The sequence below is a fragment of the Nannobrachium achirus genome, assembly GCF_963921795.1.
Source record: "Nannobrachium achirus genome assembly, chromosome: 7".
Classification (NCBI taxonomy): domain Eukaryota; kingdom Metazoa; phylum Chordata; class Actinopteri; order Myctophiformes; family Myctophidae; genus Nannobrachium; species Nannobrachium achirus.
In genome coordinates, this window is record NC_137816.1 from 13,531,570 (window position 1) to 13,548,042 (window position 16,473).

The window sequence follows — 16,473 nt, forward strand, 5'->3', positions numbered from 1 at the left end:
ATTTAGTGAACTTATAAGGAAGATGTTTATTTTCATTTGAAACGTTAAAAACGTACCGGGGCATGAAATGTCTACAACATACCGGTTTGTCATAGTAATGTTGAAATGGCGTCATCATTTGTATTGGAGTTAAAATTCATTCTGAGGCTTGGTCTATTCTTCTCATATTAGTATAACAAATTGCACAGTAAAATAACATGTTTTCTATGTAAAACAGTTACGCTAAATTCAGATGGTTGTATGAAATAAGGCCAACATCTCTGACCAGCTTTTTTAAAGATAGCCAACGTCTCGAACACACCCGGACCGCTTTTATTCACTTGTTTGTTTTAAGCTTAAACTGTTTATAAGTACAAGGGGGTTCTCCCCTCTTGGTTGGCACACAATCTCGATGTGTTAGACCTGAAACAGATTTCAATCTTAACTTGTTATTGTTCTTGTTTTTCTAAAGTTACCAGTATGATGTGTGTTGAATTTAGCTTGATGCACATAGGCTGACTTCCTCTACTCTCACAGTCAGATGTAGTACAGAATATGCATTATAATTGGCATAATATTGTCTCAAACTTGCATTAAATTATGGAAAACCCAATAGAAGGGAACAAAAATATAAAGGGTTACATAAGCTGTCATTGGAGGTGAGGTACTGAATAAGATCAGAGATCATAAGATGGCGGCATTACATAATAACTCGGAAGTATAGTTATTCCTCATAAACAGGATTTTACTGTAACTGACAATTATACACCCTGTCAGTGCAATTACATTGCTAGGGAATAGCTTGGGCTTGGTAACTACTGATAGGAAATAAGATTGGACCCGTTAGAATGTGTGTGAAAAGGTCTACACACTAGGCTACCTCAAAGTGTCAATTATTTTTAACTGCCTCTGATCATGTTCTTATCAACACAAACTCGTTTTTTATACCAGAATTGCTGTTATACAACCTTTAATATACATACGTACTGTATACACCTGTTGCTGATAGACTACATACAATATTATTCATTCATATATTCACTGTGAATTTATATTCATTGTTGTTCACACAAGCGTTCATTAAGAGATCCAGTGCAGATATCTAGGACCAGCAGCTCTTTTTTTATTCTTTTTTTCTTAACCGTGGTTTGTTTCTTGATTCCTACCTGCCTCTTTTGTATTCCATTCTCACTGCTGTTGCTACTATGACACCTGCATTTCCCTCTGGGGATCAATAAAGGGTCATCATATAGCATTAGCTATAATAATACTGGAAAACGTCGACATGATACCATTTCAGATGTGATGTAGTAATGCGTGAGTCCATCATGTTTGGAGTAGACCAAGTTATCGTTGCGTGTTTTATGTTACTTTGATGCCGCTTAAAGTAGTATCACTACCCTGATCCTTACTCCATACTTTTTAAATGCCCACTTTGGCTCTCAATCCAGTGATTGTCTATCTGTGTGTTTTGAGATGTGAAGGAGAAAAGAAAAGAAAAAAACATTGTTCAGCAGCCTTTTAACAATAAAACAAACATTCTGTGTGCCAATGATAAGTGTTTTTTTTTTTATAATTGTGATAAAAGTTATTTAAGTAAACCACATGAACCCTGGTGTCCCTATTCTGGGCATGTCATCGTAATAATAAGCTAACATTCAACTGTGCGTGCACAGCTAGGATGGACCCTCCAAGGCAGGGGTGGGCAACTTTGATGATGGCGAGGGCCACTATATTTCCACCTTCACTCCAGAGTCCTACTTTGTCATTCTAGTATCTCATACAAAAGAAGCAAAAATAGCAGATCTACAAGCTGGCTATTTTTGCTTCTTTTGAATTGGAATCCTGAATATTTTTTGTTATTTTTGAATTGGAATCCTGAAATGTAACATTTTGATTTCATTTCAAACGCATTTAGTTATATACTCATGTTAACTTTATGAACCTAAATACAAATACATTGGACAAAAAAAAAAAAAAAAAAAAAAAAACACATTTTAGTACTACTATAATACTAGTCATTAAGCTACTAGTATAGTCTGATGGAATTGAAGCAGGTCATGTTTGGAATTGTAACGGCTGAAATCAATTATAATATCAGTATTCCGGCATTAACCTGCGGGCCGCATTAAGTAAAGGTGGGGGCTGCATGTGGCCCCCGGGCCGCCAGTTGCCCAAGGCATTGGTTCCCAAAGTGGGTGCTCAAAGGCCATGAGAGTTTTATCTGAACATTATTCTCCAGTGCCTCCTGTCCAGCCTCATTGGATTCCTCCTCCTCATGCAGGCAGCACCGGAAATTCTCAATCTCTTCCTTATGCTCATGCCCAACTACAGCCACCTTCATTACAACAGGTGACTCTGGTGCAGTTATCACCCTCACCAGCAACAAAGTATAATTGCTAGTAAGACGCCTCAGGGCGACTGTCACCTGTGATGTCACAGTGATGTGTCAAGGGAACCAACCCATAGATTGTAAAAATGTGTACACACACACGGCTTCACGTCTACACGCGGACAAGCTGTGACATGGTAAACTGTATAGAAACCCTACAGAATGCAGCAACCATCTTCATACACGGCACCATTTTGTTATGACCTGTATAAGCCTGCAGAATTCGCAGCCTGAATTATGTGTGTCAAATATTCACGGGTGTCAGTACATACAGAAGGTATACCCACTTTTCCTCACACAATAAAAAGGCATTGTAGTACATACAGTATGACCCATTTTCAAAGAGGTTATTGATTTTAAACATAGTTTCAGCATATAAATATAACATATAAATTGAGATTGACAATAACCTCAGTTTTACAGACTGGAATGTATAAAGCTGTGTTTCTCAACCTTTTTGGGGCAAGTGTCCCTATCCAATACCTAGATTCCTTACCACACCCAATTAAAATGAAAATCTAGTTGTATTATGATATTGTGTTGCTTTGCTTATATAATTCAGAAAAGATAGTCAATTTCCATAAACCAGATTGTACATTAAACTGAACTGTTAGTATGTGATTATTATGTAGGCCTAATTATTAGCCTATTCCCAGAGAAAGTAAAAAAGAAAAAGCCTGTTTCGAAGTAGAATTGTATATGGATGTCAGGCCCTGTCACATCAGGTCCCTCTCCTGAATGGCAAGGCTGTCATGACCCAGTCACAGGTCCTGTCGTGTTACCATCGTACCATGGTAACAACATGTTAAGGCTCATTCATACTCCAGAGAAGGTGAAGAGCAGTTCACCGCAGTGTAGTTTTCTGGAGTCATCCTAGGGTGAAGTGAAGGTTAAGTGAGAAATTAGAAAACTACACTGCGGTGAACTGCTCTTCACTTTCCCTGGAATATGAATGAGCCTTTACCATCCGTGTCACCAAGATGTGGTGTTTATTTGGACATTTTGTTTTAATAATCTAAGTTAAAAGATTAGTCACACTTGAAGACAACAAACTTTGCTCTTCCCCACTTTTTTATTTTTCTGCCATTCCAGTGTCATTGGATTTTTTTTGTACATAATCAAGAATTATTGGCATTCTTGGTAAAGCTACATTAGCTCAAAATGAGATAAATAACAGAAGTAATCAGCTATATTGTATATTCAGAAAATTGAGAAACATTAAATCAATGTACAGTGTGTTTGCAATTTAATTCAACGGTAACACTTTCTATGAAGCCCACATTTATAATGCACTATGAGGGCATTCGTAATGCATTATAAAAAATAAAAAAATAAAACAGAACAGAACCAAAGCAGGATTGTAACTTTATTGGCACTTTGTTGTGTTTTGGCATTTTTTGTAAGAATGTATTAAACTAATAATAGCGAAATTCCACTTCAACTATTTTGAGCCTGACTTATCCATAAATTCAACCTACAGCAAAGTCAATTTGAGTGGAACATAGTCACATACAACATACTTTGGATGACTTGTATTAACAACAGCAATTGCCGTAGTTCTGTAAAAGGCAGCTTTCTGGAAAGAATATTTCTGTCATTTTTATGTAGTAGCAAAGATGGCCGCTTTAAAGCTCACTACTTGTGATGTTTACCTTTTAAAGCCTTTTTGACCATGTATACCAAGTGAGCCAATAATTCCAGAGGGCACCATATTAAATTCAGTGCAAGGACTGCAATCTTTTTCCAGGGCAATTGCAATAACAAGTTAACGTACTGTACATTCTTTTTCTAAGAATGGAAAAGGTTTGATGGAGAGTAGACACACTGTAGGATCAGGGTTGAAAATCAACCCAATTTTCCTGTGCAAGTTACCAACCCATTTAGGCCTAGAATTATTGAATGCTTTAACTATTGAAAAATAGCAGATATACAAGCTCACAGCGCGGCACCGAGTGCCGCGCTGCAAGCTTGTAGATCTGCTATTTTTGAAAAAGTTGTGAAAATTTGAGCAAATCTTTGAATATATGTATTTTCAAAGCGAACGTTTGTAACTCAAATTTTGCTTCTGGGTGGTCCCTGGAACTAGATATTTTGAGATGGGGGTCCATGGCCAAATTCATATCATTTTGGGGGTCCTTCACATGAAAATATTTGAGAACCACTGACATAGTAGTCTCTGAAGAACAGGCCAACTGAGCTCCATTTAAGTGAAAAGGACCTTTTCTTTGACGATGGCTGGCCAGATTGCTGACATAGAAACAAAGGTTTTTCAAAAAACCTTAGAAGGACTCAAAAGACACTTATAGAATCGGGTAAAAATTCTAATTTTCACGATTTTTCAAAAATAGCAGATCTACAAGCTCGCAGCGCGGCACTCGGTGCCGCGCTGTGAGCTTGTTTATCTGCTATTTTTCAATAGTTAAAGCATAAAATAATGATACGCAATAATGTGTACCCGTTCTGAATGGGTATAAAGGCAGTGCATGGTCATACTGCATTTCATGCGGTAGTCTCAGACAGGCCTTGAATTCTAATTAACACTGGACTATTAGGTGTCTCAGCAGCACTGTGAATTCAAATGACTGACCTTTGCTCTGGCCATATGGAGGCAACTCTTCTCAGTGTCACTCTCCATGCTGTATCTTCCGCCCTTGAGAGGCTGTGAGGATGGAGGTCGAGTTGCTCTGTAGGTCTCATACCCTGTTTGTCATTTAAAAAAAAGCTTAAAAATTCTGACTGCCCGAATTACCATAAGAACCCCTTGCATGGAAAACTGTGTGTGTGTGTGTGTGTGTGTGTGTGTGTGTGTGTGTGTGTGTGTGTGTGTGTGTGTGTGTGTGCGCGTGTGTGTGTGTGTGTGTGTGTGTGTGTGTGTGTGTGTGTGTGTGTGTGTGTGTGTGTGTGTGTGTGTGTGTGTGTGTTTATTTGGGTATGTGTGTTGCACAGCCATCTCAACACCGCTCAGTACAGAGCACAGCATCCAGAGTTCAATCTGAAATAGTCTATTCAACACCAAGTTACATTGTATGAGTGACCGATGGAGAAAGGGAGCGCCTTGGTCTGCTTTCTACATCCACTCTGGCTGTGTCTGCTCTGGGCTTCTCTCTGTGTACGGCTTGGCTGTGTCCCACTGGATCTCATGGCTGCTTAGACCTCTCCAGCTTCATTAAGGGCTCTGTGGTGTCTGAGTCGCTGTGGTGCTTCCTCTCTCGTGGGTGGTCAGCCTTGCTGCAGCGCGTCCACGAGGGGGAGCGCATGTATCCCCCTCTAGGCAGCATGTGCTGGTGGGGACCTGAGAACCAGAAACACAACGGTGGATCAGCACGAATAAAAAAGAAAGTCCATAGAGGCACAAAAAATATACAGCAAGTCTACAGTATATTTGGAACTACAGTAACAGTACATGTACACAATCTCAGGCACGTGCAGGGCAGGGGGGGGGGGGGGTGCTCTTTTGCCTCAAAGTGCCCTTCCCCCAAGGCATGGTCACAGTGCACAGTTCTCTCGCCACACCAAAATGTTTTCATAAGCAAACGCTCTGTTGCTAACTCGCTGCAGTTTATCCCTTTCAAAAGGAAAACCAGAGCTTATTACCAGTCCTGGGTGGAGCTTGAGACTGGGTACTGATTGACACATCTGAAATGAACTTAATTGATTGGTTAATCGGCACACACCTGACAGCAGGGGTTTTAAAAGGCAGTCACTGCACAGTACTGTGAGCTCCATGCTGGATGGGAGAAGACTTTAGTGTCTTTGAATTGTTAGTAGTTTAGTTATTTGTTCATGATTTTCTTTGACCATCATCATTCCGCCGTCATTGTTCCTTATCTGCGATTGTCCATAACAAATCTCAGAACTTTATATCTCTGGTATTCAAATGCTTTGACGGGTATCCTGATGCCTGAGTTAAGGTGGTTGCACACTGCTGCGTTTTTCGGGTCGAATATCGGAGTGAATTTCGGAGCACGCAAATAAAAAAATCAACCTCACGTTATGTCAGTCACGTTTGCACACTGCCGCCCGTTTCGCGCACCACTCGGTCCCTTGCTCTCTCTATCTCTCTCTCTCTCCTTGCCCTGAAAAACGCATTTCGCAACGAAAAACGCAGCAGTGTGCAACCAGCTTTAGTCTAGGTAACTGGCAAAATGTACTATATATATAAAAATATGCTATCTAAAACAGTCCCTATTCTGGGCATGTCATAATAGGCAAACAGGTGAATCTGAGAAAATGGGTAAACATTAACTTAAGGGGAAATAGATCTACACGTCGTCTGAGCATGTAGATCTGCTATAGGAAAGGAGGGGGTCAAGGATAGACCCTTAGGGGACCCCAGTCAAGTGTTTAAAACAATGTGAATGTGGGGATTCTGCTGTTGTAGAAAGAAGTAGAGATTAGTTTCTAAGAATACTCATCCACCAGTCACAATACTCCCAGTACTGTCTCTCCTTACAAGTGAGGGCGCTTTTGTCCTCATAACTCTTTGCTCACTCTCATTCCTCCTGCTCCTTTATCCATCTTTCCTTTGTATTCCTCGATTTTCCCCACACAGTTTGCTTCAGTTTCACTTCCTTTGCTGTGTCTCATTTTTGCACATCTGATGTTGAATATGCAGAAGGATGATTGTACAGACCATTCAGGACCAATTTTGCCAGTTGGAAGAAATGTATAATTGTCACTGCTATTTGACACCACTTGGTGGCACTGTCCACCATTGCCACATGTACATGATTAAATGTCAACATACTACTATGCCCCTCTCAGTTCACTGCACATATTAAAACGAGGACTGTTTAACCACTTAAACAACCCAATATTTTGTTGAATGGATTAACCCAGGGGTCTATAATAGGACCCACTCTTTTTCCCTCTACACCAAAAATCTGCAAAAATAGGAGTTCTACAAGCTCTCAACACGTTGCATTGCGAGCTTGTAGATGTGCTATTTTAACATATATTGTTTACAGAAGGTTCACATTATTATGAGATGCCCAGAATAGGAACGCTAGTGTTCGTGTGGTCAATGGTAACGTCAGGTCTCAGCCCTGCATGGCCAACATAATGCCACGTTCGGTACAATGCAAATTGTGTGATCATTTCATTCCAAGAGTGTAAAAAGGGACCCTGTTTAAATGTGTGCACTCTGAGCTAAATGATCACTCAGGATTTTGCAGTATGTCTGAATAATGTATCCCCTAAAAGGCACATTCAGATATAGGCCTATATGCACAACACATGCATGCAGCAGAGAGGGAGAGAGAGAGAGCATGGGAGAGAGAGATGACGTTATTGATCTCAGAAGATTGATGTAGCCTCCTTGTTTTAATGAGTAGACAACCTCCTCAGCATCCTGAAAGGCTCCACTGGCCTGTTTTCTCAGGGTGAATCTCAAACAAGAATGACTTGAATGTACTGTAGGGTTGCAACAGCTAATTTAACTAATTAATAATCATAATCATAATAATTGATTAATTTGCGACCAAAGGTCGCAGTTTACCATGAGAAATGTCACAGCATTTTCACGGTCTTGGGCATCATGATGTCATCATGCTCTGATGTCACTGTGATGTCAGGGGAACCACTCTACCAGAATGGGTTTGCCGCTCTGACATCACGTTCCCTGACGTCATCAATATGAATGATGCCCTATTAGAGAGATCCCTGTGATGCCAGGGGGAACAAATCCCTTTTATGCCCATATATGGAGATATGGAGATCCACGTGATGCCAGGGGAACAAACCCATTTTATGCCCATATATGGAGATCCCTGATGTCCACATCCCTGATGTCCACACCAATGTGGCGCTTGTCACCCTGAGGTGTCTTACTAGTAATAATCTCTATTTTGGAAATAAATAGGGATAATCAGTGTCACATCTACAAGCTCACTCAATCTGCTAGTTTCACTATATTTGCACGAAATCATAGTGAATTATGAAATAGGGCTTAAGTGGTTAATGGATTTATTAGTATAATTGCTTTTATATAAAAATTGAGGGGACAATTTATTTTTTGATTAACTGAAAAAGAAATCGCTAATGGTCTTTGCACACTGCTGCATTTTTCGGGCCGAATATCGGAGTGAATTTCGGAGCGCGTGAATAAAAAAATCAACCACACGTTATGTCAATCACGTTTGCACACTGCTGCCGGTTTCGTATTTATTTTCGGACCAGGGTTGATTTTTCCGATTTTCGCAGCTGTTGCACTGAGTCCCTTGCTCTCTCTCTCTTTCCTCTCTCTCTCCCTGGCTTTTGGATTTCCGATTTCCAAAAAGCAACAAAAACACGCAGTGCAGTGTGCAACCAGCTTAAGAAGATTATCAATAGTTGAAGCCTTTACTTGAATGTAAAAACAGCTCAAGCCTTATATCCTTGCCTTGTAGTTTGACTGACATTAAGTTAGAATAGATGATGCGCGCGCGCGCACACGCGCGCACACACACACACACACACACACACGCACACACACACACACACACACACACACACACACACACACACACACTAGTAGAGTGCATTACTTGTGTTTTTGCATTTCTCACACCATCACTCCTCATCTTTGTTTGTGCAGTCAGTGTTCCTTCTGAGCTGCTGGCTGTCTGCCAATAGATTCCTCAATCAGCATGTAGCTGTGTGTGTGTGTGTGTGTGTGTGTGTGTGTGTGTGTGTGTGTGTGTGTGTGTGTGTGTGTGTGTGTGTGTGTGTGTGTGTGTGTGTGTGTGTGTGTCTGCGTGTGCGTGTGTGCGTGTGCGTGTAGTCACCGTCTGGGAAAACACTACAGTACACTCTCTACAGGAAGGCTAGGACAGACAACAACCATGTTCTTTTGGTGATGGTGGTGCATGTGTGTGTGTGTGTGTGTGTGTGTGTGTGTATGCACAATACATACGTGGATTTGTGTGTATGTCAAATAGAATAGAATAAATCATATACAGTAGAATAGAATGACTATAACGATGTCTTTTGCAAGCCTTCATTAAGTCCCTTAAAGCAGAGAATCACCCAACGTATTGGCCATTCCCTGTGTAATGGTCAACCAACTAAAAGAGAGATATCCGTACGCCAAATTGCTCCGGGTAGAAGGATGTGTATTTACTGCTGTAATGATGTTTTGAGCAACAAGGCTTCTGATGTTAGATTCCCCATCTTAAATACCCATAGTCCCTATTACCAGTAAGGCTCCCTAATCGGGAGATAAGCGACCGTAGGTCACTTATCTCCACAAATAGGGCAAAAATGTGTTTTGGCAAAATCTTCCTGATCCATGTTGATGACATGAGTGTAGACATACTGTGTAGTGATTTTCGTGATTTTAGGGCAAAATCTGTAGGAGCAGTGTCCAAAAATGTGTTTTTAAAAATCGGCCTGGAGGTGGCGCTATATGGGACAGATTCATGTTGATGGGATGAGTGTAGAGATACTGTGTACCGATTTGCGTGATTTTAGGGCGAAAATTGTAGGAGCAGTGTCCAAAAATGTGTTTTGCAAGAATCGGCCTCATGGTGGCGCTAGAAGAGGGCCATGTGAGAAATGAGGGGTGGGGTCTCCGCGCCGGCAAGGCGGACGAATAGGTACCGGCCCCAGCTGTCCCGGTCGCTCCTAGCCGGAGTTACGGCATTTTATGTGAGCTGCAGTGTAGGGGGTCCTCCACTGGGGGCGCCACCACTTTTGCATCCGTTCTGGAGCACCAGGAGTCGGTGGTCCCCGGGAATTCCCCGTGAGCAGCCCCGTTGGGGTGGTCATTTGGTCATGTTTGCGCATTTGGTCATTTTTTACATCTGGGGGTCCCCCAGGGACCTGGGGGTCCCTGGAGCTCCGGGGGTCCTTGGAGGTTGTAGTTTGGCAGCCAAGGAACGTGTGTGCAAAATTTGGCATGGATCGGGGCAACGGTTGTGGAGATATAAGCAGGGAAAAAGTGTGACGTGTGAGGTGTGACAGACAGACTGACAGACAGACGGAGGGACGGACGGACGGACGGACGGAGTTACTTACACTTTGTGGTGGTTTTGATAGTAAAGTGCGACCTACGGTCGCAATGAAACCATGTGACATCTTTTGCACATAAGTCAAACTGTATAAGGATTTTTTACAAATACGGAACGCAGATACATGCACGCGCACGCACACACACACACACACACACACACTCGCACGCACACACACAGGGGCTACTAAAATGTACATAAAGAAAAATCACTGTTTATATAACTCATGTGCCCACACTATTTTGTACCGAGTCTCGTCTGTCTATTTATAAAAGTATCTATTATTTAGATTAGACATAGGGAAAATGTACCAGCATATTCATAAAGTTACTGTTAGAGACATGTCCCATGGAATCCATTCACAAGAATGGTCTAATATCAAACCCATCCTCAAGGTCTTTCAGGGATTTTTTTATTTTATTTTCTATTTAGCATTTTTATTGTTAAATGAGGTGAGATTAACTTTATAAACCCAACAGGGTTTCTAAATCTCACCTGCACAACATTACAAATGTGTTGTTTTTTAAATGTGCAAATAGAAGAAGAAAGAAATAATATTAAGTGCCCAGTGTACGTATCCAGAAGACTTCACATTTTAGGAGCTTAGAGTTTATATCTCCCCCTCTGTGGGAATGTTTAATTATCTGAATGTCCACAGTGAGTGTGGAAGTGTTGTGTTTCGCCCAAGCAAAGTGTATAGGCACAGGACTAGATGTTACATTGCCTTGATTAGTAGTAGTCAGGGGCGTCACACCAAATTCTGGGCCCTGGGTACAAGGATTCACTGCGGCCCCCCCATGAATGTTAACTATTGAAAAATAGCAGATATACAAGCTCACAGCGCGGCACCGAGTGCCGCGCTGCGAGCTTGTAGATCTGCTATTTTTGAAAAATTGTGAAAATGTGTGCAAGAAACCCATGTTTCCATGTCAGTGATGCTCAAACTTTTTCATGTGAAGGACCCCCAAAATGATATGAATTTGGCCACGGACCCCCATCTCAAAATGTTTAGTTCCAGGGACCCCCCCCCGGAAGCAAGATTTGAGTTACAAATGTTCGCTTAAAAAATACATATTCAAAGATTTGCACACAGTTTCACGACTTTTCAAAAATAGCAGATCTACAAGCTCGCAGCGCGGCACTCGGTGCCGCGCTGTGAGCTTGTATATCTGCTATTTTTCAATAGATAAAGCTATTAGGGCCCCTCCACCTTGGGCCCTAGTAACTCAGTCTCAGTCCCACTTTCCTACCCCTTGTGACGCCCCTGGTAGTAGTACTGATGTGTTTCCCTCCATCACCATCACATTCCCCTAGCTTTTTCATGGTTTTATAATAGGGACTATGGGCATTAAAGAGGGTAACTCTATATGACTACAAAATCTGAGAAAGAAGCCTTGTTGCTCAAAAAAATCAGTTTACTACATTACATTCCAGCAGTTAATAAAGATTCTTCTAACGGGAGCTATTTGGTGTGCAAATATTTACAAGGTATCTGATCCTGCACCCCTCCTATACTTGTTGAGATGTCTTTTTTGTGTCTTATAGTCTTGAAAATGCTCATCACTCATCCCTGTCGAATGACTAATGACGAAACGTCAACATTTAGTCAGCCCTCGTGTTGTTTGTGATACTGGGCAGCTTGTGAGAGAGAGCAGCAGACTAGTCCTCCATCTGTCCTCCAGATCCAGAGCGTGTCATGACTGTCAGAATAACATAGACCCTCCTGGGGACACTTCAGACTACATGGCTCACTTGGCCAGCGGCCTTAGAGGTGATAATGGTAGTTTTACAGGAGGAGGCATTGTGGAAATGCTCTGTGAACTTTACATGCCATTTGATGCAAACTGGATGTTATCAGCATAGATCTAAATATGTGTTCCACTGTGTTTTCACAAAAGGCCAAACAATGTTCATTAATTATTCCCTAAATAATTAAGTCTACATCATTTTAATTAAACACTCTGAAGCTCATCATAGCGTAACAGCTGAGACACGGCATCACATGCTCTGGAATCAAAGAATATGGGTCTTAACTTTGTCAACGCCACCCAGGGGGATTTCCCAAGGTCAAGGGTACATTTGTTGGAGCCAGAGTGAAACCTCAAGGACACAAACACGATCTGACTCCACAAAGTCAGTCACTTGATCACTGTCGGTGGAATACTGCTTGACGGATCGCTGGTTATGTTCCGTATAGTTTCAAAATGTCAATGATGTTTTTCTTATATTATACTTAGTTTTTTGACTTCATGATATGATGATGATATTGGTTTACCGGTTATCCTTGATAACTATTTCTATGCATTCGATGTATTACCTTGTGTTTATCTTGTTAACTGTAAATCACTCCTAAATTGTAAACTGTACACCCAACCAGCTTGTGTTCAATAAGTTTGATGACATTTCGATCAATGTTGAATAACTGTTCCAGGGTGTGCGATGTTGACCTGCTGTTGACTCGCTGTAGATTGGAGGAATGTGGGGAATGCATAAAGTGGGACCGTCTAGAGAGCAGGGAAATTCCCGCCGGGGGACGCTGGGTTGCTCTGCGGGCGTGTTCTCTCCTCTGCGCCATCATCGGTGCCCACCCACACCCTAGGTGGGCTTGATGAAAGGGCCTTTCTGTGTGGAGTTTGCATGTTCTCTCTGTGTCTCCTATAGGGTAGATACCCTCACAAAAAACATGCAGTAGTCCTGGTCTCTTTAATGCCTCCCCCTGGCCAGCCTGATGGAGGGGAAAGGAACTGGTTGGAATCAGGGGCGTCACACCAAATTCTGGGCCCTGGGTACAAGGATTCACTGCAGGCCCCCCATGAATGTTAACTATTGAAAAATAGCAGATATACAAGCTCACAGCGTGGCACCGAGTGCCGCGCTGCGAGCTTGCAGATCTGCTATTTTTGAAAAATCGTGAAAATGTGTGCCAAGAAACCTATGTTTTCATGTCAGTGATGCTCAAACTTTTTCATGTGAAGGACCCCCCATCTCAAAATATTTAGTTCCAGGGATCCCCCAGAAGCAAAATTTGAGTTACAAATGTTCACTTAAAAAATACATATATTCAAAGATTTGCGCACATTTTCACGACTTTTCAAAAATAGCAGATCTACAAGCTTGCAGCGCGGCACTCGGTGCCGCGCTGTGAGCTTGTATATCTGCTATTTTTCAATAGCTAAAGTTACTAGGGCCCCTCCACCTTGGGCCCTGGTACCTCAGTCCCACTTTCCTACCCCTTGTGACGCCCCTGGTTGGAATAACGGGAGAGTCATTTCTGCAGGTCTTTCAGTCTGAGTGTAGATCAAAAATACCCCTCGGTTAAGGTGGAGACGAACTCCCGTTTTAACATTCATCAGGTTAGCATTCACCAGCGTCGGCAAGTTAGCAATTCACCAGGTTAGCTTTCACCAGCGTTAGTTTTACTGAGGTTAGGGTTAAGGTTAGGTTTACGTGTATCTCCGTCCCCCCGACTTTCGTTACCTCTGTGCAGCCAATCACAAGCTTACACTGCCTTAACCCAGTTGCTTTTTTGATAAGGGATGGGTATCGTTCACCTTTTAATCGATACGATACCTTTTTCGATACCTGGGAATCGATACGATACCATTTTTTATACCATTTTTGATACCATTTTCGATACTTTTTTATTTATTATTATTATAATTATTATTTGCCTTTTTCTATGGGCTATTTTATAGAAGTTGGATCATTGTCATAATAAACATTATAGGCTATTCTCGGATATTTTTACAGTAACGAGTGTAGCCTACTAAAGCAGTCATTAAACTTTCAGTAGCCCAACTGTTACAGACGCGACAGCCAAGGGTGCATTCAAAAGTATCGAAACAAGGTATCGTTTGTTTTTACGTGAACCGATACTCGATAGTATCGAGTCAGTGAATCAATACCATTAAAAGTATCGCCGACGATACCCAACCCTATTTTTGATACACTCGGACTGAAAGACCTGCAAAAAACACTCTCCCTTGGAATAACATGTTCCTTCCACGCACCATGTCCAAACTCTCCCCTGTCAGGTGATAAGAAGCTAGCCTGGCTTAGCCCGACTCTATACTAATGCAGCTAAATAACGGCAGTATCCCCACTTTGTTTTAACATGGTTGGATTGTGTCTAGCTGAGCTAGGCTAATAAGAAGTGGCTTGCTCACTCCTCATGCACTGAAGGAAGCATGAGCTCAGTTCGGGGGCCCTCCCCAGATTGGCAGAGGGAGAGCAGCGCCCAGGATTACAGTTTAGTTAATTGGCTTTGTGTGAAAAATGGGTTACAAAATCGTGGGATAAAAAAAAATATATAATAAGGGACGGTTCCTGCCCGACACAACAGCAACGGTATGTTGACGTAGTTGATCAAGATGTTGCATCACATTCAAAGACCTTGTATCCAGCAGGGAGAGGTGAATAATTCAGGAGCCTAGAATGAACTCCCTCACCTATTCCTGCTCCCTCCCCTCCTCCTGCTGCTGCACCGTCATTGTTCACCCCTCTCATCACTCCCCCTCAACTCCCCCTCACCCTTCATATAACCTCTCAACCTCTACACACTACAGTCTAGTCCACTGGTTCCCAAGCTGTGGACCGGGGCCCACTGATGGACCGTGAGGATATTGCAAGTGGGCCCCAAAATAATTGGCAAAACACTATAGTAGTAATATATTCTTTTTTTATTTTATTCTCTCTCTCTTTAAAATCTTGAACATTTTGTTTTCATTGTATTAGGAAAACTGTGTTAATTCCATTGATCCAAGCCGGAACACAATTGATTGATTGATTGATTGATTGATTGATTGATTGATCATTAAAATAAACAATGCTCTGAAAAAGCACGGACACTAACGTTTAGAGATCTTCTAGTGGGCTCTGGTCCATAAAAGGTTGAGAACCACTGCTCTAGTCTTAACTCTTATACTGCTTTGAACGTTCCTGTTCGCCCCAATTCTTGAGGTCGAGTAGGGCCAATACGGGCGTTCGTTCGTTTGATGTTTTTTATGGATTATGATAAAAGACGTCCTTGCGCAACTTTTGAATGCATAATTGGTCGTGGTGTCGTTTTGAGGACAGCCGGAAACATTTCATAAAAAAAAAAAGTAAACAGACTGTCCTGGCTCCGCCTGCCCAGAGCGACTCTGCACCAGCCTAGCTGCCAGGGGCGTCAATTGGGTATGGCAGGGGTATGCAGCTGCCATACCTTGACAGGGGGAAATAATAAAAATGTACTTTTCATCGTGCCTGTTGCTAAGGTATGGCAACATGACTGGTGTCTTCACCAGACACCAGTCATGTTGCCATACCTTAGCTTGTTCTGAACTGACGCCACTGCTAGCTGCTAGCAGGCTTGAGGGACTATATTGTTTTATGCATCGGGCTGTTAGTAGAGAAAGAGAGAGAGAAACGTTGGTAAAAGCGATCATTTTGTCGGAAATCAGTTGTTTTATAGTATTAGTAGTATAGTAATTGTAGTAGGTAGTAGTATTTAGCAGTACTAGAATATTGAGATGTATTAGGCCAACTCAGCCTCAACTTGCTGGTATCATTCCGCCGAAGTGCGACCCTCCCCCCCTGGCCGGAGCAGCAGCCAGCAGCAGAGCAGATCCACGGATAGAAACAAACTTTGTTAGAATTAGGATTACAAACCTACCCGCGTTGGTGACTCAGGACCAGGCAGCGCCCACGAATGGTGGTGGTGGTCGTGATGATGATCATGATGATGATGATGATGAAGAAGAAGAGAAAAAGATCACTGTAGCCGTTGGTATTGAAGATAAAAAGATTGAAGATGGTGCCAGTCGCGAAGAACCGGGGTCCAGAAGTGGATCAAGAGCCTCGTGATATTGTGGAAACCGATCCCGACGGAGCTCGACCCCCGTGTAGGATGGATCCCCCCGCCCGGGGGCTCACATCGCCGCAGCAGCAGAGACCCATGTACCGCCGCCACCGCCGCGAAGAGACAGACGAACTGGGCGATTTGGCCAATGAAGAATGGCTTCCGCGTAGAGACCCCTCGGAGAACAGAGGCCACGATTCTACTGTCCAAAGTAAGACTTCCAATCCAGTGCATGTATGTATTGTATAGTTGTATACTGTATATAGTTGTATACT

General features: G+C 42.3%; 1 protein-coding gene across 1 annotated transcript in view; it reads right to left on the minus strand.

The window, feature by feature from the left end:
- Nucleotides 1-4,831: 4,831 nt before the first annotated feature.
- The window catches only part of dbndd1 (dysbindin domain containing 1), a 40,969-nt gene continuing 29,327 nt past the window's right edge, over nt 4,832-16,473 (minus strand). Inside the window, exon 4 of the mRNA XM_080729860.1 lies at nt 4,832-5,663. Coding sequence (XP_080585986.1) covers nt 5,509-5,663 — 155 coding nt within the window. The 3' untranslated portion in view covers nt 4,832-5,508. The remainder of the gene's footprint in view (nt 5,664-16,473) is intronic.